Raw genomic sequence first — 24,664 nt, 5'->3', positions numbered from 1 at the left:
AGAAATGCAGCATAGTATTCATGCTCTCTATTTGGAGTATCGAACAGAATGTTAGACCATGGTGAAGCTGACAGAGTGCCCTTCAGTCAAATCTTGTGTTTATTCCAGGGCTATTATGAGGAAAATGTCAGTTACATCACCCTTTAGTGTGTTTTTTAATTTGGGTTGGATGTACATGTGGTAAAATCAAATAATAAATGTTTTGGGAATTAAACTGGACTTGAAATAGCTCTAAATTGGGAAATTATTGATTTAGTTTAATTCTGAGGTGTACTTAGCTCTGGTTATAATCACATTGGCTGGAATTGGCTCAATGGTGACACATAAATGGTGATGATGTGATCACATTGCAACAAAAATCTTTAATTTAATCAATGTTAAAACTTTCTATCACCTAGTCATAGAATAATGAAGTTGGAAGGAGCCTATAAGGCCATTGAGTCCAACTCCTGCTCAATGCAGGAATGGTGATGATGTGATCACATTGCAACAAAAATCTTTAATTTAATCAATGTTAAAACTTTCTATCACCTAGTCATAGAATAATGAAGTTGGAAGGAGCCTATAAGGCCATTGAGTCCAACTCCTGCTCAATGCAGGAATACAGATCAAAGCAGATCTGACAGGTGGTTGTCTAAATTTCTTCAGGATGCCTCCAGTGTTGGAGCACTCACCAACTCTCAAGGTAATTGATTTTATTGCCGTACTGCTCTAACAGGACGTTTTTCCTGACATTCAACAGAAATTTGGCCTCCTGTAACTTGAGCCCATTGTTGTGTGTCTGGGATGATTGAGAACAGATCCTGCACCTCCTCTGTATCATAGCCTCAGGTATTTGAAAAATGCCCTCATTATTGATTGATTGATTGATTGATTGATTGATTGATTGATTGATTGATTGATTGATTGATTGATTGATTGATTGATTGATTGATTGATTGATTGATTGGACTTATAGCCCCATAGCGCTACAAGCACTCTCCGGGCGGTTTACAATTTTAATTATACAGGCTACACATTGCCCCCCCAGCAAGCTGGGTACTCATTTTACCGACCTCGGAAGGATGGAAGGCTCTCCCCTCAAACTTCTTTTCTCAAGGCTAAACATGCCTGGTTCTTTCAGTCTTTCCTCTTAGCTTTCAGCCCCCTGATCATCTTTGTTGGCCTCCTCTGAACTTATTTAAATTGTCTGCATCCTTCTTGAAGTGTGGTGTCCAGAAGTGGACACAATAATCACGCTGAGGCCTAACCAATGCTGAATAGAGGGGGACTAGTACCATGCGGGATTTGGAGAATATACTTCTGTGAATGCAACCTAAAATAGCATTTGCCTTTTTTGTAGCCACATCACACTGGTGGCTCATATTCAGCTTGTAATCTGTGACAATTCTAAGATCTCTTGTTTAGGTTCTGTGGTTCCCATGGATCCCCTTTGCCCAGGGGGAGCCTCTAGGATATTTAGGAGAGGGCTGGGGACAGGAAGCCTTTAATATCAGAAAATTGCCACCAAATCACCAGTGGTGGTCCAAATCCAGCAGTAGGACTGGCAGTGGTGATTTTCTAATATTAAAGGCTTACTGACACCATCCCAAAGCTCCCAGAGGCTTCTCCCGTGCAGAAGGGAACTCTAGATAACCTTGTAACTTGAAAGGGGGTTCAAATAGGAAGTTTTAGCATTAATTAAATTAAAGGTTTCCATTGTCAGGTATGACATCATCATCATCATCATCATTTGCGCAGTGGAGTTGCACCAACTTGATTTCAACCATTAAGTTCAAATATTTAAGTATTGTTAAAGAAGTAAAACTATTGTCCTTTGTTTTTCAGAAAGCAACACCTACATCAGTCTAGAAGCTTGAAGAAGTGTTTGACAATGGATGCAGATGATGAAGAGAATATGAGTAAGATGTGTATATTACATGGTGCTGGGAAGCAGAATACCACTGAAGCTACTTGCCTTTTTGTCGTCAAAAACATTTTGTTTTAAGCTTGAGTGAAATCATGACAATTTATCTCCATTAGTTGCATACCGTAAAATATATTGGTGGCTGCATATCAAAGTGATTTCTCAGATAAAGACCCATTTTACTGTCCTTGAAAAAGGACTCTTAAGTGCTATTGAAATTTGAGAAGATTCAAATGTAAGATTCAAAGATTCACTGTGCCCTTGGACCCAGCAGAAAATTGTGTCTCAACCCCTTGCTTATTTTTTCAGAACTGTTCCTTGTTCAGGCCTAGTTTGCTGTCCTATGGACCAGGAGTGAGCAAGCTCTAGAGATTCTGGGGCCAATTTTCTATTCACATGATCTATCGTGCCCCTTGTCTCAAACAAACAAACAGAACAAAAAGCAAAAACCACAGCATGCTGTATCATGGTGTGCCATGCCATATTCAGTTCTATGAGAATTTGTTTTTATAGACATAGTCTTTTGGTTGGGTTAGTATTCTTATGGATCATAGTTCTTGTTGTCTGTTTTATGCCTTTGTAGAATATTAAAGATATATCTGCTCTGAAGAACAATGCAGCTAGGTCCACACACCCAAGAAGCTAATATCTCAAATCTCTCCCTTGAAAGTAAGAGAAGTTTCAAAAGCTCTTTGTGATAGGCCATGGAAGTACTGTATGATATTCAGAAAAAGACCATTCAAAAATCCAGGCATGTGGAAAATGGCTCCTTGTATCCTAACTGTTGCATCCATTATGTTTATTTATTTATTTAATTTATTTCTTTGATTTAGATACTGCCCAATTAAAGCAATGATTTCTTAATATAGATTTATAGATTTGTTATAGATTTCTTAATATTTTTATGCAGTTAGGTATGTTGGGTTTTTTTGGTAATTTTTTAATAAATAGCTATTTTATGTGGTTGATGATGGTGGTTGTGTGTGTGTGTGTGTGTGTGAGAGAGAGAGAGGGAGAGGGAGAGGGAGAGGGAGAGGGAGAGGGAGGGAGAGATCTTGGAAGCTGAAACAAATAAAAATATGTTTCTTCTTCCACAGTATATTGCTTTAATTATATGGTACATTCATAGGCAGGTCCTAAGTTGTGAAGGTTTTCCTACTTTTTTCTTGGTAGGAATATTCATGGTAAATCAGTAAGGTCAGTGGCCTTTAACAATATCATTAGATTATCATGGATCTTATTGTATACTAAGACATTATTGTTAAGTTTATGTATACTTGCTAGATTTTGTTTTTTATTTTACAGTTGAGATGCAAGCATCCTTCTTCACTATATTACTTTGTCTTAAATGCTTCATCTTCTGTATGAGGATGCAAAAAAAGGAGTATGTTATCTAATGCTGGCTTTTTTTCCTATTACTAGTTTTTAAAGTATTGGGTCAGAAAAAATTCTTCTAGTTGCACTAAATAAAGTCCACATACCAACACAATGACATTTTTTTTAATTTTAAGAGAGTAGTGTTAATGTTATTTTACATTTTTTATGAGAATGCAGTGGCTAATCATATTTGACCCGTCTTTCTCAGTGTATACATTATTTTTCTAATAATGCTTTAATAGTTGTCCTGGGCTGTAGCAAGGAAACAAATTTAATTGATAATCTGTTGCCTTCTGTTAAAGGCCCAGTCAACTCATAGAGAAAGAGAAGAGTTTTAGAATGAGATGTGACAAAAAAATTACCGTATTTTTCGCTCCATAAGACGCACCTTTCCATAAGACGCACCAATTTTTTAGGAGAAGAAAACAGGAAAATATAATCTGTTTTCTTCGCTCCATAAGACACACAGACTTTCCACCCCCCTGTTTTGTGGGAAAAAAGTGCGTCTTATGGTGCGAAAAATACGGTAATCACTTTGCCAGTGTTAGAAAACATCTTTGTCTCGACAAACAACTAGCACTGGATGTAGACCAAATGCCCAAGAATTTGTGAATGCTTCTTCAGGAAATACTTGTTTTTATTTCTGGAATTGGCAAGGATTTGGACTGTTGACCCTTGGAATTCCTTCAATTCTGTGGTTCTATGCCATAAAGTAGTGTTGGTTAAAAAACTTTAAATATCTTATTTTATATTTTTGAAGGGAATGCTTATGCTTAACTGAAAAATGATTTCCAAGATAAATTTTTGATATCAACCAATATCCAGTGGTGGTGGCCCACAGATGGATTGGTACAGTCCATTGGATCCTGGATGAGGGGGCACGATCCCCTATCCCACTTCAACCTTTCGTGTGTGTTTCCAAAACCAGCTATAGAGGGCTGGGAAATCCTCTAGATTTTGGTGAAGGGGAGAGTTGAAGCTGGGTAGAGATGGGAGGAGAAATTTCCACTGTAGCTGTTAGGATGTTGAATTTAGCCCTATATCCATAGGCTGAAATCCTGTTGCTTCACAGAAGCTGAATTGTAACTTTTGGTCCATTCATCTCCAATGAATATACCTGCTGCAGTTTTTCAGGACATGCACTGGCTTGGTAGATGTGCGCAAATACCCTGAGGATCACAGTGGGGGCACTTTGTTCATGAGGGAGGAATAGACTAAAAGTCATGATTTGGTTTATGCTAAACAGTAGGATTTCTTCCATGGTCTAAATAAATTAATCCCAAATCAAAGACATTTCATATGAATACATACAGAACTTAATCTGTTGCTGTGAAATAAGTACTGTATCATAATGGAGCCTATATAAACTTTTCTCTGCCATCCAATCAGATTGACTGGCTTGTATGCAAAATAATCGCTACATAATCTTTTCAAAGGAGATTTGTGTTCATTTTCTTCCATAGAAAAGTCATCTGGGGAGGGATTTTTATGTGCCTAGGTTGTTTCCTTTCATGGACAGTTAGTGGGGTGTAACAGCTGCGTCTGATGCCCAGTTGATTGGGCCATATAAGGGCCTAGTGGACTTATATATTTTAACTCTGTGGTCAAAACCACATTGATTTGGTAGAACATAATGTACTCCTTATGTGGAAGTGATGCCAAATTAGAACATTACTAAAAAAAGATGGTGCTTCCTGAGAAATGTGTTTCCCATACATCGGAGGTGAACCAGGATACAAATGCCACCCATATGGACTACAGATGGGGTAAAAATGTTATAAGTGTCCTCATTCTGAACTGAATTCCATTTTTGTCATCTTGCCAGATCCAGGTTGGTTGCTTAGTGTGATGGTATCAACATGATTATTCGATAATTCTTATTTAGTTTAGAGAAGTAGGACAGGTGAGGAGGATGCCATCGTAGGGGCAGAAGAGGAGAAAGCCATGATGAATGGCAAGGGTAGGGAAGTGAGTAACTCTTTAAAAATTTTGCCTCACAATTTCCTTTTGACAACGAACATTTTTACAAGGGATTATATGATACTATTCTTTTTTCAGTATTCTAGTTCAGTGCTGCCTTGGAAACATAAGATCCTTTGATTGTACATGCTAATGCTAATCACATTGTTCTCTTGTATCTTTGTGTCCTGTTCCTTGCTTCCTGCCCAAAATTTGGCCACATAGGAAATGACGTTTTTCTGAAGATAGTGGTGTAATAACTTGAGACTGAATCAAGTGGAACTGGTTTTCAAATACAGTACTGTAGTTACAACATTAATTTCAGTAATATATTAATTTGTGTAAGTTCTGCTGATTTCAAAGGAATCTGCATCCAAACTAGTGATTGTTGGAATGAGTTATTTAGCCTCAGTCATGCAGTCATGTTCAATTCCTCTTAGTGACATTATATTGTTTTTTGCTGGAACTTTTGGTTTGCTGATTATCCTTCCTATTAGAAGTCTAATAGATTTGGATTAAAAATGAGTAGATTACCGTATATATATTTAAAATAAATTTGATTCACAGCAATATTAAGGTATTTAAACAAGAATATTTTGTACGTTAAGCATTAAAATATCTCAGCTATCTACAAATATAACATTTTCACAATTATTTCTCTCCCTAATGAATGGTTTAGCTTTAGTTCTACTACAGTAGTTGGAGAGGGAGCTTTCTTTCTAGGAAGATAGCCTTGTTATAAGGGAAAAATTGGTTCCTCATACATTTTTTAAACATGAAGGTCTAAACTATAGTGCTGGAAGTTGTGTGTGCTTTTTGTTTAGTGAAAATAATTTTAAATGATGGGGCTGTTAAGGAAGAGATTACAGCTACTCATTTGCTTACTTTTGAATATATCCACTTAACCTTTCATTTTAAGGAAACTGGACTTTAAAAACAATTTAATAACTTTGTCAACATTATTCTATCGACTGAAATGGAAGTATAGTGTTTTGCTTCAAACAAACTAAAAACCTCCAAAACCAGTTTGCTTATCTTGTAGTAAGACTTAAGAACTTTCAGATGGAAGTAATTGATCTGAAAGTGTTTTGTTTACTATATGTTTCCATTTCAGGTAAAATTTAAGATTTGATTAAATGCAATTTTAAGGAGTTTGCATTTATAATCATGAGAATGTTTTAAAATTGTATTTGCAACTGTTGTGCAAGCATTTATATCTTATATGTTTATAACTTGTGTGTTTCTATGCAGTTTCTTCTAATTTTCTGTTCTTTTGAGCACCGAAAGGAGTAACCTATCAAGCTTTTGCTGGAGGATGTTATAAATGAAAATTTAATAACTATTCCATCAGCTTTGTCAACTGGGTAAAGTGGTGTGTGTGCATGCTTTTAACTGTGAAATTTAAGAGAAATTTAGATATCTTACCCAGAAGAGCACATTTTTAATTTAGACCATACATCCTTAACAGTGTGACTATATTACTGCATCTTAACTCATCTAGTTTGGACAGTTTTCTCTAGGAAAGTGGAATGTTATTTTTCACCGTATTGCTCCATGCACAGCAGTTTGCTCAACATATTTAAAGGGACTCTGGTATTTATAGCAAAATCCCTATTCAGATATTATTCAGCTGGAGGCTGCAGAAATGCTTAGCGGTGAGCACCTAATCCTGCTTCCTCTAATACCACATTACTCTTAAGTTCAACACTGGTTCTAAAGAGTAAGAAGATTCTTCCTACATATAGGCTCTATGTGTTTTCCAGGGTTTTTGCTTGTGTGTAAAAGTTACACATGAGTAGGACCTTCTTCCTCTCCAGATTCAACAGTGAAAGTGGGGAAAATATGACATTAGCTAAACCCAGTGCTGTGAACAAGCTTAGAATATCTGAGCTTGTTCACAGCACTGGGTTTAATATCACTTGAATAGGATAAAATGTTGGATGTCTAATTTGTTGACAGACTAATTAAATTTTTAGACTTTTAGGATACAAAAGAATTTGAAGAGTATCTGCCCAAACTTCCTTTTTTAGTTCAGTTTTTGGCGAATCTGTGGCTTGTCAGAGGTGGCTGTTGTGGTAAAAGCGTTCCTTAGAACGGCCCTTACACGGGACAGAGAGGGATCCAGGAATGATCCGTCCCTATCTCCAGCAAAATCGGGTCCTGTAACTTTGCTCTAGGCGACTTCTCACCCTTTCGCCCAAGTCTGTCCCGATTTTAAATAAACAATGTCTAGGAGCTCTGGAAGATCTAATCTTCCTTTCATTAATTTAGGACCCTAATTTGGTAGCGTAATGTGGCCAGATCAAAACAATCCTAGTTCCAAAATATCCAATTTACTACAGTAGCTTGGTCTAAACAAGGAGACAGCTTACAGACAATTTGTCTTTTTATATTTTATTACAAAAGATATCATTTCAACAAGCTCATATTAACGTCATTCAGTATTTCCAAATTATTTCCAAAATAACCCCCAGCCTTAGTCACCAGTCATTTCCTCTATAAAGTGAAAATAATGAACTATCTAACTATATCTTAAATAAGCATTCTTACGCAATCTCAAAATAAAGTCCTGTCGGCTGCATATCTCTCGATGTGTCGTCTCTCTCCCTTCCATCTCTTCTCCGTCGCTCTCCTCTCTCTTCGCCCATCTTTCTTAAATTAAGAAGTTATGTCCTTGTCCATCGGAGTTGAGATAAGATAAGGGTCAGCTTGCTCTTCTTAACTTTTTTTTTCTTTAGCTGGAGAAGAACTGACCTTGTACATTTTTCTCTCTAATTAACACCTGGACATTAGTCAGCTTCTAGTTGTTTCGTTGCAGTTATGAAACAAAATCCATCTCTATTCTACTTTTACACTTTTCATAATCAAATTCATGACACGCCCCCCCCCTTAAATATACAAAATACAGAACTATTAGAGTTCTTATTTTTATACTTACTTAACATTTGATTATGCAAGTGACTATTTACAATATCACATGTGTATATACAGTTATCTTAATTACTCAGTTTCATTATCAGCGTACATTCGTGAAAGACTATAAATGAATTTACGATTATCTTACCCGAGTATCCAATTCATAACAGTAATACCTATCTCTATCAATATACAGACAAATAAACAAGTTGATTAATAGTAACCAGTAACACATTTGTTCTTATAGCTAAATATCTCTATGAGTATACAGAAAAATAAGCAAGTTAGTTAATTTTAACCATAAATTCAAGGTAACCATATTACATCAGCATACAATTTTCAACGATCTGTTACATTATGTTCGATTTTTCTCCCCACATTGTTACAATTAGAATTATTTTCAGATCTGTTTCTATACATTTTTAAACTATTTACATGATACATAACTGGTTTCTTGGATGAATTTAACATTTTCACAAGATAATTCACATTTCCCACTTTTTGTATGATTTCCCCTGGACCTTCCCAGACTACTTCCAATTTTGAAGGTCTGAGCGGGTTTAGTACAAGTACCATATCACCCACTTCAAACTCTCGGTGACGGGCCTTCTTGTCATGATAGTATTTTTGTTTTGTACAATCAGTCTGTTTCCCTGTTCTTTGACAGTAATCACAGGTACTAACGTAGTCCCTGACGGTTTTAGAAATTCCGGGCCAATAAAAATGTTGTGAAATCCTGCTTAACGTTTTTTGGATTCCCAGATGTCCGCTACTTGGATTATCGTGGGCCATTTGTAGAATTTTTTCCCTATACTCTTTTGGAATGACTAGTTGTTGTACTGGTTCCGCCTGTTCGTTCGATTTTGGGGAATATTCCCGGTATAACAATCCATTTTTCCCCCACAAAAAGGATACTTTTTGTTGTACCGGTTGTCTGGCGTAATCGTCGGCTTGTGACCTCAAAGAATCTAACGTAGGGTCTTCCATCTGCTTCTGTTTGAATACTTCGGATCCCATTGTTACAGGTAGATCCTCTGGTTCTGTTTTTGTTTTGGTTGTACTATCTAGTTCGTCCTCAAGGTGCTGCTGTAGCTGTGCTAATTGTCCCTCTAAGTCATCCTCCGAGTCTTCTTCAGTTGGTACATGTTGTATTGTTTTGCTTTGAGACCTTGTTACAGCTTGTATTGATGTGGATTTTTCCGTATGTTGGTGATTAAGAAACGCCAAGTCGTTGCCTATCAAGAAATCGGGTTTACCTTCATGCACTAATAGATATTTTGCGCCTTTCCAATTTTTGTAGCTAATTTGCACGTAGACTAATGGTACCAATTGCTCCATTACTTCTCCGGATCCATAAGTTTTTACTGGACATCTCAGGTTATTTAAGATTAGTTCCGAATCTACAAACTGTTTGTTGATTGACGAGATATCTGCGGCGGTATCCCTAGAGGCGTTTATGGTCAAATCTCCTGTAGAAAAATGTAGGGTTACCGGTTCCGAAAAACTTTTCTGTGACCAATATAACTGTTCTTCTGGTAGGATGCTACTGGGATCTATAACCGAAAATTTCTCCCCTGAGGATGTTTGTTGGTTTACTGTTGTAGAGACTTGAGCTACTCGTAAGCCCATTATCCTTGGCACAATCCTTGGCTCTGTTGCTTGCATTTCACTGGTTTCAGAAAAATTTGGATCGACTCCTTGTCTCTGGGGTGGCACATTACATAGTTGATTAATTACATGTGGTTCTGCTGGTTGTTCTTCTGGTATTTCTAGAGATGTTGCACTGAGATAATTGACTTTTGGGGTAGTTGATTTGAATTTCCGTTGAGTCGGTATGGGTGCCTTCTCGAATTTCCTTGGTGCTGGTAAGGGTGTCTGCTGAAATCTCCGTGGGGCAGGTAACGGGGTTTTGCCAACTGGCTTCCCCTCTTGATTAGTTGATCCTGCCAGTCGTGGACAATCCCTTTCTAAATGGGCTCCTCCGCATTGAAAGCAAGTCAAGGGTGACCTAGTCTGGCTAGGGCCCATGCTTCTGCGCTCTCTAGCAAAAGACTGTCTTGGTTCAGGAACCACTGTTTTCTTGGATTCGTATTGACTCTGCCTTCTAAGCACTTCTGGAATAGGCCTTACTCTGGTAATAGGTTCACTTTTCTTGAAGGAAATTAATTCATCGGTTTTGAGCGCCAGCGTTTGGAGGTCTGTGCAATTTTTCTCCAATAAGCTACTCTTTAACTCTGGTGGTACCAAATTTAGAAAATGTTCTATATACAGTAGCATTCTTAAGTCTTTGAATGTATTGACCTTGGCAGCCTCTAACCAACGGTCGCCTAACACCTCTATTTGATCAGCAAGGGCAGAATAATTCATTTGAGGGGTCTTCCTCAATTTTCTAAACTGTTGCCTTAGTAGTTCTGGTGTAAAACCTCCTCTTTGGTAAACCAGGAGTTTAAACTGTTCCAAAGTTAAATTTTGGCTGGAACTTCTTGCTAAAAGGGTGGCTAACTCCCCAGAAATTTGAGATCATAGAAGTTTTAAATATAATTGTGTTGGCACGTTCAGATCAGCACACGAAAATTCAAAAAGTGATAAGAATGAAAAAATGTCATTGCCCTCTTGGTAATATGGTAAGTTTCTCCTGTCAATGTTAGATATCGAGTCTCTGGCTTGTTGTTTCTCAGCAATTTCCTTGTGTAAAATCTGTAGTTTCATTTCGTGGTATCTTCTTGCTTGAAATTCACTAGCTGTGTGTGCATTCACCCATTGCTTCTGGCAACCCAGGAAATCTGCCATCATCAGGGTAAGCTGTTCTTGCAACTTGAAACTTATATCCTTTGCATCTACTGGACTGCTGCTGGCCTCTGCTCCAGCTGTTCCCCTCTGCGTGGTTATTTCTTCATCAGGAATTTTTTCTGTTAGCAAGTCCTGCTGAGTTGGAACTTGTTCCGCCTCAGTGTACTGCTGTGCCTTTCTTGGCTTCACTTTAGGTTTAACTACATCTGGATTTGCTTCCATTAATCTTTGGGCATCTTCTTCATCCTCTGGGTTATCTACTTCCCAGTGTTCCACTGCTTCCAAAATCTCCTTATCCACTGATAATTCAGGCAGTGAAAACCGACTGCTAAAAGCCATTTTTCCTTTTTTTTTTTTCCTTCTCTCTCTCCCTGCAGCCTTGGCCGAAGCACGGGAGGAGCAATAAAACAATTAAACTGTCAGCTTTGACTAATCCTACTTTCCCTCCAGGAAATCCTTTTGGCTCTGGCTTGGGGTAGGAAATTTTCCCTTTTTAACTTTATTTAATTTCTTTTAAATTCCTTTTATTATCCTGGCTGGCTCCTTATAGACTCCTGCTACACTCAAAACAATTTTGCCACTCTGTCACCTGAGTGAATCGAGCTGGCACTTTTTAAACAGCACAATGCTTGTTCCCTTAGAACTCTTAAGCCACTGGCAGAATCTCTCCTTGCATTACTTTAGCCTGAGCTTTCTGCATAGGAGTCTTCTCCAGTCACAATAATTTACAACCTTCCCTGCTTTGCTTTGAAGCTCACGCCAGAGAAGTTTCTCTTGTCCTTTATTTAGCAGTGTGTATCTGCTTGCTCACACATCTGCCTTCATAAAACAATTACCAGCGCTAATTCAGCCCTTGAGCAAAGCGCAACCCAAGCTGCAACTATTTAAGCTGTCAGCATGGCATAAACACAGCACATGGATTTGTATCCAAACACAGCCACCATGGCTTGTAAATCAAATCCCATCTGCCACTATACTGTAAACACGGCACGTGAGACTCAGATCCCACCGCTGCCACCATGTGGTAAAAGCGTTCCTTAGAACGGCCCTTACACGGGACAGAGAGGGATCCAGGAATGATCCGTCCCTATCTCCAGCAAAATCGGGTCCTGTAACTTTGCTCTAGGCGACTTCTCACCCTTTCGCCCAAGTCTGTCCCGATTTTAAATAAACAATGTCTAGGAGCTCTGGAAGTTCTAATCTTCCTTTCATTAATTTAGGACCCTAATTTGGTAGCGTAATGTGGCCAGATCAAAACAATCCTAGTTCCAAAATATCCAATTTACTACAGTAGCTTGGTCTAAACAAGGAGACAGCTTACAGACAATTTGTCTTTTTATATTTTATTACAAAAGATATCATTTCAACAAGCTCATATTAACGTCATTCAGTATTTCCAAATTATTTCCAAAATAACCCCCAGCCTTAGTCACCAGTCATTTCCTCTATAAAGTGAAAATAATGAACTGTCTAACTATATCTTAAATAAGCATTCTTACGCAATCTCAAAATAAAGTCCTGTCGGCTGCATATCTCTCGATGTGTCGTCTCTCTCCCTTCCATCTCTTCTCCGTCGCTCTCCTCTCTCTTCGCCCATCTTTCTTAAATTAAGAAGTTATGTCCTTGTCCATCGGAGTTGAGATAAGATAAGGGTCAGCTTGCTCTTCTTAACTTTTTTTTTCTTTAGCTGGAGAAGAACTGACCTTGTACATTTTTCTCTCTAATTAACACCTGGACATTAGTCAGCTTCTAGTTGTTTCGTTGCAGTTATGAAACAAAATCCATCTCTATTCTACTTTTACACTTTTCATAATCAAATTCATGACAGCTGTGACTCTGCCTCCCATCACTTCTCCCTCAACATGACCCATTGTGATGAAGAAATGGTGAGGATTGTCGCCAAGATAATCAGGCAGCCTTTATATATACATTCCCCATCCATCCCTCATGGAGTAGATTTATAAAAACAAACAAAAAAGCAACGTGTGCTTAAAGCTCCCTCTGGGCAGCTTACAGTTTAATTATGCAGGCTGCACATTGCCCTCTTCCCAGTGAGCTGGGTGCTTATTTTACCAGCCTCAGAAGGATGGAAGGTTAACCTTGAGCCAATCTTGAGCCAACTGAACTCAATTCAGGACTGAACTCAATTCTGCAGTTTAACCACTGCACCACAAAGCTTTAAAAACATATGTACATTCCTACTCTAAGGTAGCATATATCATTTCAAGGAATTCTCTATGCATATAATAAAACAAGATATAATAGCCCTTGAGATCAGGAATATGCCCTTGAGGTTGTGTTTCTCTGCATTCTCTCTGTCCTGCTCCTTTTTGTTTTGCAGCTAAAGTTAGATCCATTTAGCCAACAACCATTGTGGTTGGTGAGATAGAAAGCATAATAATTTGTGCTGGGCAGAGCTAGGAGCAAAAGCAGGTGTTCATTATAACCATCCTCACAGAGTCATGCTCTCTCTTACACACAGACAGGCAAGCATTCACACATACAAGCTAGTGGAGAGAGTAGTGGCCAGCCAACTTCACTGCTCTCGATCCATTCCAGTCTGGATTCAAGCCACGTCATGGCATGGAGACGGCATTGGTTGCCCTGCGAGATGACCATTTGAGGGAGGCTGATAAGGGCAAAATGGTCTTGTTGGTCTCCCTAGATCTTTCAGTGGCCTTTGATACTGTCAAGCACGGTATCCTCCTGGGGAAGCTCTCTGGGCTGGGGATCAGTGGCCTGGCTTTGGCCTGGATCCAGTTCTTCCTAGAGGACTATCCCCAGAGAGTACAGCTTGGGGAGATGTTGTTCACCCCTTGGACTCTCAATTGTGGAGTCCCACAGGGGTCGATCACTGCTGTTTAATATCTGTATGAGGCCCCTGGGGGAAGTCATCAGGAGTTTCAGAACTTTATGTCACCAATATGCGGATGACACCCAGCTCTATCTCTCCTTCCATCCTTATGCAGTGGATGTCGTCCCATTCCTTGAAGCACTCAAGCCTGGATGTCGTGCTGGGGTGGATGAGCGAGAATAGATGGAGGCTGAACCCATCCAAGACAGAAGTCCTGTGGGTGGATACCCCTAGTGTTTGCAGTCTTGGTACTTCCCTCTCCTTTGGGGGGCACTCTTTCCACTAAGGATGAGTTTCAAAGCTTGGGCATACTCCTGGACCCAGCACTATCAATGGAGTCTGTGGTCCGCTCTGCCTACTTCCACCTAAGGTGGATTGCCCAGCTGCGTCCTTACCTTGACACTGGGTCCCTCACCACACTGGTTCATGCATTGGTAGTCTCGAGATTAGACAACTGCAGTGCTCTCTGCCCATGGGGCTGTTACGGAAACTTCAGCAGGTTTAGAACACAGCGGCCAGATTATTGAGTGGGATAATGTTGTGGAATTTGTAAACTGCCCAGAGTGGCCTTGGTAGCCAGATGGGCAGTATAGAAATCAAATAAATAAATAAGGAAACACACATCTCAGATAAGCTTTTTGCCTTTGAGCGTGGCAGGAGTGAATTACTCATGATAGCTTGCAGTGGGGCAATGTCCCACTAGGCCTTATGGATGAACCACTACTATGTGAGATGGTTCTGTGGTGTGGGAGGAGATCGTTCATTTGAAATAGAAACAGAAACTTAACAGTATGTTTATTTGGAGCTAGGTTTTCTAGGTATGGAGATGTGGTTCCTCATTGCCTTTTTCTCAGGACAGCTGGAGAAAAGCTTGCCCAAGGCTACATAATCTGACTCTTCTGGGGGACACAGCAGGCAATCAAACTCCAAATCGCTGGCTCATCAGCCAGAAACTTAAGTCACCTGACACCCAAAAGGGCTTTGTTGCTCTAAAAATTTTTTTTCTGCTTCCCCCAAAATAGTATTTTAAAAGAAAATTTACTTCCAGTGATGTTTACAGAGATATGGCAATGTGCAGCTATGCTGTCCTTAATGCTTTCTTTTTTCTGTTAAGACCGATAAAGTAGTGGGAAAATATTGGAAAGTTGTGTCTGAATGTGCTGTAAAATATGTGAATGAGGCAGTTTGATTCCACAAGAAAAGCCTTATCTTAAAGCACATCATGTCATTTACTATGTCACTCTTCCTTTCTTTTCTTTTCTTTTCCTTTCTTTTCAATTTTTTGGTAAAAAAATGTGGGAAATGCTCCAGGACTGAGATGGGCACATTTTTTTCCTTTGACCACATGATGCAAAAGAAAATGAAAATCAGCCTGAATTTTAAAAAAAGTTTCCGCCTCTGCTGCGATTTTAAAAAACAGTTCCATTCACATTAGTTCAGGCATGCGATTGCTTGAACTGTTACAGGAAATTCACCATGCCAGCACACAGCCTCTCTCCATTGGCAAGGAATCATCTTTTTAAAATATATATATAATGAGGAAATTGAGGAAGGAAACCCTTGTTTACAGTTTATCAGCTAGTTCCTTTGTAATGGCACCATCAGCAGGACTATAAATAGAGCTACAATGTTCTCCTCTCTGCTTGTATGGCCAATTAGTGCAAAGAGACCCAGGGAGATCCAAATTCCCCATAGCAACTCCACAATAAGTGAATGTGAGTGAATTTCCATTTCCCTCACTGTGTAGTCACATGTAGTCATATGTACACAATAGGGCACACAAATCCTTTGCAAGATGAGGGCAGATAAGCATTACCTTCCTTTTTCTTCCTCATTTTGAAGCTTTGCAAAAGCAGAGTTTGCAGGCCCAGTGATCAGCTAGAAAGTGACCACAAGAAAACAGGCAATCTAAAAAAGTATCTCCCGTCTCCCTCAAGTGAATAAGCCAGTCGTTGGAAAGACAGGGTTTCATGCTCCAAAGTCTGGAAAGTTAATTTAAAAGGAATAATTATAATAACATGCTGAAGCCATCTGCAAATGAGTATAGGACCCAGAGCATCATCCTACTACTGCTAAGCTTTGAATGGCTTCAGCATGTCTTCATTCATTTTGAAAGCTACTTTCCAAGCTCTACATCCTTCTGCTAGGAAAGAAGTAACCCCAGACTGGAGATTTTACATGTGATCTTGTTGATGTTTAAGAATTTTATTTTCCAAACAGAACATTGGTACTCTACAGTAGCTCTGATAATCAGACATCATGCAGAACTATATTGGGAAAGGGAATTCCACCTCTTTAATGAGAAGCTATTTCCCTGTACCAAGCTTTGAAGTAGAACATTAACCATTGACCATTGACCCCACCTGGTGTCTGATGGCACCAGCTGCTTCTGGGATATATCCCAGAAGATATCCTGGTGAGAATTCCCGCTTCACCTTTTTCTAGTTCTTTGACTTACCTATGTGTTTTTGACATTTGTCCTTAGTGGTGAATCCATTTCCCCCATTCCATTTAGCCATTCTGTGTTTTTCCGTGTAGCCTTTCCATCAGCTAAATATTTTTAAACATTTGTAATGACATACTTATTATGGTAGACAATTGTATTGCTTTTTACTATAGTGCATAAATGAACATGTCTTTATGCACTTTATTGTGTGTGTTAAGAGGATTCTGCTTTTTAATTGCCATCTTTGGTTGGGCAGCAGAAAGCAAGTATGACCCTGGGAAAGACAAGTTCTACTGAATCAATTAGTCTAAAATTTTCTTCAATAACCATGTGTTTATCATGTGTTTCAAGTAAGTTACTTTTGTGGCTTCAGTTTATTTAAATTCCTAATGGTTCAGTTACTTGAATTTTGGTGATATGATTTGCAAATCACAACATCAAAATAATGTTAACAACACTGACAACAACAATAGAAACAATAAACTATCAGGAAAATTCTGCTTTTAGTTGTTAAAAATATCTTCTGTTGATTATTGTCTGGATGCTGTTTTTCCATTTTCACTGTTTTCCAGCCATGCCTGTAATTCTAATGTTTAATTCATTTTCATTATAACTTACCATACTGCGGTAGTGATTCATGTTTCCATTATGTTGATTTATGTTTCAGGTATGTTTCCTGAATCATAATGACCTATTATATACATGAATTGTCCCAATTCTCTTATCTGTCTTTTACTGTACCTACTATCTATGCCTCCCTAAATTTTGTGTTTCCTCTTTATCTCAGGAAGTCTCTGTGCATTTTTCTGGCAGTATATTTTATGACCAGCCCTTTGTAATAGTCATGGGCTGTAGAAAAGTCCAGTAAAACATTGCATCCTGACTGAGCACAACCAATGGATGTGCATATACACAGCCTTCTTCAAACACATGACCATTGGGTATAGGGCTATGGAGCATCATTGCCCCCCACTGATTGGTGTAATGAATATAGGAAGGATGTTTTGTGTGAATACCTCTCTTGCTTGCACATATATATTTACACTAGGAGGCTGGCTGTCTCTCTGTCTCACTATGATGGCCACATCTTCCAAGGGAAAAATACCATTTCTTGGGAACAGAATAGATGTCTGTCCTGTGGATTCCAATGCTGAATCTGCAACTGGATATTAAAGGAACAGTGTTCGAGGTGCCAGCATGTTGTTAGCAACTGGCTTACTTGTTTTTATATTACTATTTGTTATGCAGTATATGAATTCTGTTAGCAATTCTGAATTGAAAAAAAAGGTTTCTGCTGTCTAAATAGTTAATCAATAGAAGTTTTGATTATTTAATTTGTAATTAATAATATGTGTAATACAAATATTAAAATCTAAGCACACATCACTTAACCAGTTGCAAAGATAGATAAAGGAATTTGTAAATTTTACATTTACAAGGTCCTGCAACGAAGGCATTGTAAGTTACTCTTTCTGGGCACCACAGGTTCAGGCAGCACTGATGTTAAAGAGAACCGCAACATGGACAACATTTCCTCTAAAGATGGGAGTGTACAAGGTACCGGGGAGGGAAATCAGCTTTCCAATGGTGGTGGCACAGGAAGCAGGAAACGACCATTGGAAGAGGGAAGCAATGGCCACTCCAAATTCCGCCCCAAGAAGAGGAAGAAAACGCCAGGGCCAGTCTTGCCAAAGAATGCCCTCATGCAGCTGAATGAAATCAAGCCTGGTTTACAATACAAGCTCATTTCCCAAACAGGACCTGTTCATGCCCCTATTTTTGTAATGGCAGTAGAGGTTAATGGGCAGATGTTTGAAGGCTCTGGCCCAACAAAAAAGAAAGCAAAGCTCCATGCAGCGGAGAAGGCTCTGAGGTCTTTTGTTCAATTTCCTAATGCTTCTGAAGCACACCTAGCCATGGGAAGAACTTTGTCAATCAATACAGACTTTACCTCTGACCAAGCAGATTTCCCGGACACACTCTTCAATGGCTTTGAAAATCCAGCCCACTCTGATCATTCTTTTTATTTGGATTCCAATGGAGATGGTTCCTTTAGCTCTAGCACAGATTACAGCCTGTCCTGTACTCTGGCTAGTAACCTTATCCAGTCCTCTCTCCCAACTCCTTCACCGTATCCATCAACAAGTGGGAAGAATCCAGTTATGATACTGAATGAGCTCAGACCAGGGTTAAAGTATGAGTTTCTTTCAGAGAGTGGAGAAAGCCATGCTAAAAATTTTGTGATGGCTGTGTCAGTGGATGGTCACACATTTCAAGGATCTGGAAGAAACAAAAAACTTGCAAAGGCTCGGGCAGCTCAGTCAGCTCTTGCATCCTTGTTTAATATGCATCTGGATCAGACTCCTTCTCACCAACCTATTCCTAGTGAGGGGCTTCAGTTACACTTGCCACAGGTGAGAAAACGTAAGCATTTGCCCTTTAAGTTTCTCTTACATATATTCTTGCTAAACTATGTATTAAACCAACACATATTCCTTTATGCATGCTATGGATTGTTTTTGTAGTAATCACACACATCCCATCATTAAAGCTTTATGATGAAGGTATAACCTTCATCTGCTTAAACATTAAAGATTCCTGATTCATTTAATTGCATGTTTGATGCTGTAAAAATGTTACCATGCTGTTTTCATATTTAGGTGGGGGAATTGCTATATTGAGCCCACTACTTGGGCTCATCAGTGAACTCCTGGACGGGGGGAGGTGCTAAGGTAAATGAAGTGAATTTTGGATCTGTCCCATTTTAGTGTTGTACTGGTACAAACAAGGTTGAAACTGGCCATCTATCCTTTAACCCATGGGTCCCAACCCCCAGTCTGCGGCCCAGTGCCAGTCCATGGCCTGGGCTGGACCAGGCTGTGGAGACAGATCTCCCACCCACCCCACATGCACTCCCTCCCCTCACAGCCCCTTCATGGATGCGTGTGAGTGCCCCCAACCTTCACTCATGCGTGCGAGTGTGCACGCCCTCACATGAGCGTCCCCCTGCTCCTTCGCATACATAAATGCGCCTGCCCCTTCACGCATGCACACGAGCGCGGGGAGGGGCTGCCCCACCTTTCCCAACCGGTTTACGGTTTTAAAAAGGTTGGGGTCCCTGCTTTAACCATTCCAGCATGATTATTTTCTTACATTACTTGGACATTAGTTGTTTCTGTTTGTGGCACTGGTGACTAGAGTTTGAGGGCAAATTTTGGTTTAATTTTGACAAATTCTAGAAAGGATTCCACTTAGGATTTCTCGCAAAATCTACAGTGCTCTGTTACTTTTTTGCAGGAAGTGTTTATGCTTATAGGTTCTGTGGTGTTACTCACCTTCCCATTGCAGAAAGGAAGCCAAAAATCAAGGGAAATATAAAATCTTTGTATCCTCCAACACACTGGAGGAACATACGACACTTGTGCTGCTATGAGGCAACAATTTAAAACCTAGATAATGCCATGCTGTTATGTCTATTGGACATGTTACTGAACATCGCTACATGGACATCATTACAACTGTAGGGCAGATAGAGGCACAGTGAGCAGATTTGGAAAACACATCCAAGTGCTGGCTGTTAGACAAAACCTGGCTTCTTGTCCAATAACTAAATATATGATGATGATGATGATGACGACAACGAAGACGACAATGTGGTGGTAGTAGTAGTAGTAGTAGTAGTAGTAGTAGTAGTAGTAATAATAATAATAATAATAATAATAATAATAATAATAATAATAATAATAATAATAATAATAATAATAATAATAATAATAATAATAATAATAATAATAATAATAATAATAATAATAATAATAATAGTAGTGTGCTGACAAGCCAATTTTGACTTTTGGCAACCCTTTTCAGGGTTTTCTAGGTAGAGAATATTCAGAAGTGCCTTAGCATTCCCTTCTTTTGGGGGCATCCTGGGGCTTTGTAGCATTCTCAAGGCTCACTCTTGTGAGATGCAGAGTGGGGAAATGAACTGCCAGGCTCTGCCTCAACATCCAGATACCTAACTCACTGAGCTATCAAGCCAGGTAAAGATATGATGTTATGATGGGGGAAAGGGTGATTCCCTATCTTCCCCCCATTAAAAAATTGAGATTTGGGTGGAAGTAGAAAGATATACAATACTTATTTATATAATCAAACTTGTTTTAGTGGATTAGCAACATAAAATGGTTCTTTCATAAGCTTAGTTACCATATAAAGTTGTACTATTTGGCACATTTAAGAAATTTTAATATTTAAAAACCTTGGTTTTGTACAAACAAAATTGTAAATATACCACATACTAAAGAAAGGCTACTGTTAGACAATAAAGATCAATTTATATATAAGCACACATAATTTAATTTTTGTCAGTTGAGAAGGGTGGTGGTAGTATGAAAACAAAATACACATATTTTATAATTAACAAGATAGAGGTTATTACCTGGAGAGAAGCAGTCTTGATTCTGCTGTGGCTAGCTGCTTCAAATTTGAAGAAAGGTCACCAGAAGTGTAACTAGACAAAACGATTTAGGCCAATAAGTGCAAAAATACATCTTGAATATTGTATATGTCAGTAGCATGTGGTGGAACTGTTGCTATCTAATTCTGTAAACAAATCTGCAAATCTTCATATTGCTCAGTTCCTTGCATTTTGAGTGAGTGAAACTTATTTAAAAACATTTCATTCATTCTAAAAGACAAGATGGTCATTAGAAGTCCAAAAAAAAAAAAACAAAAAAACCCAGCTCTGTGACAGGACTAAAAAGGACCACCTTGAGCACATAGCAGGGAACCCTAGTTCACAGTCTTCTGTGTGTCATGTGGTTGCTAGAAGAGCTCCCACACCAAACCGTGCTGCAAGCAGTCCAGAGTAAAAGCTATTTCTCTGTCTGATGGCACCCTCAGATTAGAATAACCCTATTTTCAGCACTTTCACATTTTCTCTTAGGTTTTATATTCTGCTAGAATTATGGGTTCTACATTGTTGAATATCATCTGGAAATTTCATTAGTATACTTTTACACTCACACATTTTTATTGAATAAGTCAACAGATAAATCTAAATATAAATGAATGTGTAAAATGATAAAAAACAATAAATGTGCATGAAAAATACTTTTAAAACAACTATTTAAAATGAACCCCATTGACATGCCAGGTAACCTCTTAGTGATTACTGTATACCTAAGTAGTTGGAATACCTCAACTAAACAGACACCTTACTGGCTTCTTCTTTCCTCAGGATTGTTGCTTTTACGGCAAAAATTGCCACTTTATGAGTTAAATGGGGGTTAACCCCTTGCAGTAAAGAAGTCAAATTACTCTCATCATCCCCAGCCTCCCAACAAAACAGGGTGTTAAGTAGAGTTTTCTGATGTTAGCATATAGTTGACAATGTAATAGATAATATGCCAGATCTTCAACTTTTGCTATCGCACAAATAAACAGTTTATCCTATATACAAATGCCCTGATAATGGCCTTGTAACATACATGCTCTTTCCAATGAAAAAAGATATTCATATGGTGTTTACCTGCCTCCGCTTTGAGCTAATGGAGTATACATGAAGTTCGTTCATACATTTATTTGACTAGCAATATGGGTGTTTTAGCTGTTGTAAACAAGGACAATTGAGAGGTTAGTTTGAACAAAACATATGCCGGACATATTTTAATTTCTATTGGTTGGGTTAATATCTAGTTAGATATTTGCCATTTTATGGCTTTGTGATATGCTGTCTTCCCCATGCATTTTTTGGTTTATGTTCAACTTATATCTGAGGCCTGCTACTGAGATCTTCTGTAAGAACTCTTAGAATGGTGAGTATTAGGGACAGGGCATTTACTCTGGTTGCATCAGAACTGTGGAATAATCTCCTCAAGGAAAATGTCCTTTATGTTGGCTCCAAAGACCTTTTTAATGCAATCAGCCTTCTGAATGGCACTAGCTATGGTATTTTAACTGTTTTGTCTACTACTGTTATTTGAATTTTCTTACTATTTCCTACTATTTTCATGTGATTCTTTTATCTGTTTCATCTGATATATATTGCTTTATGTGCTATTGTTGTGCTTTTTCTATGTGATATTAAAGTGTATATTTTAGCATACAATTGCTTGATTTTATTGACAAATATTAATTACCTTGGGTGAATAATCTGAGCTAAAAGAACGTCCATGAAGTAAATCCACTAGCCAAAAATCCAAATGATAGTACCAACTAGAACAGGTCCATTGCAACAATAGCATTTACAGGCATTTTTAATTCAACAGGCCTGTTTTAGTTGGGGCCAACTGTTGGATTTATGTGAACATATATATTTTATTGTACTCAGTTCAGTTCTTCAGTTTATTGACATAATTTAAAAAATCTTATTCTACTAAAATATTTGTAATTCCTCAAAATTTTGCATTCTTTGCAGGTTTGATAATAGGTTCACTCTATCAAAGTCATTAATTACGAGATTCTTTAATTCCTCCTCACTTTCTGCCATCAGAGTGGTACCATCTGCATATCGAAGGTTGTTGATATTTCTTTTGGCAGTCTTAATTCCAGTTTGGGACTCCTCCAGTCTGGCCTTTCGCATGATGTATTCTGCATATAAGTTAAATAAGCCGGGGGACAATATACAACCTTGTCGTACTCCTTTCCCAATTTTGAGCCAATCAGTTGTTCCATATCCAGTTTTAACTGTTGCTTCCTGTCCCACCTATAGGTGTCTCAGGAGATAGATAAGGTGGTCAGGCACGTCCATTTCTTTAAGGACTTGCCATAGTTTGCTGTGGTCCACACAGTCAAAGGCTTTTGCATAGTCAATGAAGCAGAAGTAGATTTTTTTCTGGAACTCTCTGGCTTTCACCATAATCCAGCGCATATTAGCAATTTGATCTCTAGTTCCTCTGCCCCTTCGAAATCCAGCTTGTACTTCTGGGAGTTCTCGGTCCACATGCTGCTGAAGCCTACCTTGGAGGATTTTGAGCATAACCTTGCTAGCGTGTGAAATGAGTGCAATTGTGTGGTAGTTGGAGCATTTTTTGGCACTGCCCTTGTTTGGGATTGGGATGTAGACTGATCTTTTCCAATCCTCTGGCCACTGTTGAGTTTTCCAAACTTGGAATTAAAGAACCTCGTAATCAGGGTGAAAGAAGAGAGTGCAAAAAACAGTCTGAAACTCAACATCAAAAAAACTAAGATCATGGCCAGTGGTCCCATCACCTCCTGGCAAATCGAAGGGGAAGATATGGAGGCAGTGACAGATATTACTTTCTTGGGCTCCATGATCACTGCAGATGGTGACAGCAGCCACGAAATTAAAAGACGCCTACTTCTTGGGAGGAAAGCGATGACAAACCTCGACAGCATCTTAAAAAGCAGAGACATCACCTTGCAAACAAAAGTACACATAGTCAAAGCTATGGTTTTTCCACGGAGCTTAGCAAAAGGAAGGGAAAAGCAGCGGTCAAAGGGAGACAGCACCAGCAGGAGGCGGAGACTGACAGCAGCTGGACTCAGCAGCCTCTTGCTGCTGCCCATTGACTGTTGCTGCCACCACCCAATCGCAAGGAGACAATTGCTGGAATGAGCAATCCACCACTGGCAGCAGCAGTCAATGGGCAGCAGCAAGAGGCGGCCTAATGCGGCTGCTTCTCTGCCTCAGTCTCTGCCTTCCATGGATAAAACGACCCTCAATTTTTCCTCTAATTATTTTAGGAAAATATCGTTTTATACATGGAAAAATATGGTACATTGCTTCTAAGGATAAAGATAGTTCAAAGTTGTTGAAAATATAACTTTTTAAAGAAGTAAAAATCAGTAACAGAAATATATTTCTTAGCCTTTTAGCACATTTAAATACACACACAGAAAAATAATACATTTTCTACATGCTTTCTTGTCCATCTGCTAGTTAAAATCCATGGAGGACAATCCACAGTTTCTGTGCATTGCCTCTCTGCATCTATCTCCAGCTGCTGTTTCATTATCTTTTTCCTCCCCACTCCCAGCTTCTCAACTTGGCTTGGCTTGGCTCTGTTGTGGCTCAGCTGACTTAGCTAACTCTGTGCTGGGTTTCTGGCATCTTGCTACATTACGCTGACCCTTTAATACGAAAAAGATGTTCATGTATACTTACCTTTGTCTACACATATCCTACCAAGTTGCAGTTTCAATTTTAGTAGGTTAATGCAAGATCTCATAGATTCTACTATAGAAACGCTAAGAGGAAACAGTAACAGTTTCGCTTCTCTTTCTCCAAATCTAGCAGTCTTAATGTATTTTCCAATTGAGTCTGATTTGGTAGTAAATGCATTCTCTATGGGAGCTGCTACAGTTGAAGACCCAATGGACTTTTACTTAGGCATCACTACCATTGAAGAATGCATAGGAATGTATGAGAAATTTGAAAATACTCAATAGTGAC

The 24,664-nt window shown here is 38.8% G+C and overlaps 1 protein-coding gene across 11 annotated transcripts in view; it reads left to right on the top strand.

Annotated features, from left to right (window-relative positions):
* The window catches only part of ADARB1 (adenosine deaminase RNA specific B1), a 134,313-nt gene that overhangs the window by 59,234 nt on the left and 50,415 nt on the right, over positions 1 to 24,664 (top strand). For 3 of the 11 annotated variants that reach the window (XM_020809208.3, XM_020809205.3, XM_072995055.2), the window contains exons 2-3: positions 1,828 to 1,901; positions 17,734 to 18,662. In XM_020809208.3, the coding sequence (XP_020664867.1) occupies positions 1,874 to 1,901; positions 17,734 to 18,662 (957 nt within the window). In that variant the 5' untranslated portion in view covers positions 1,828 to 1,873. Of the gene's footprint in view, positions 1 to 742; positions 832 to 1,827; positions 1,902 to 2,489; positions 2,576 to 17,687; positions 18,663 to 24,664 lie in introns of all 11 variants that reach the window. The other 8 variants (XM_078378479.1, XM_078378480.1, XM_078378481.1 and 5 more) reach the window with 6 other exon arrangements.

This window comes from Pogona vitticeps, chromosome 1 (genome assembly GCF_051106095.1).
Source record: "Pogona vitticeps strain Pit_001003342236 chromosome 1, PviZW2.1, whole genome shotgun sequence".
In the NCBI taxonomy this organism is placed as follows: Eukaryota; Metazoa; Chordata; class Lepidosauria; order Squamata; family Agamidae; genus Pogona; species Pogona vitticeps.
This window is presented reverse-complemented; position numbering and strand designations above follow the sequence as displayed.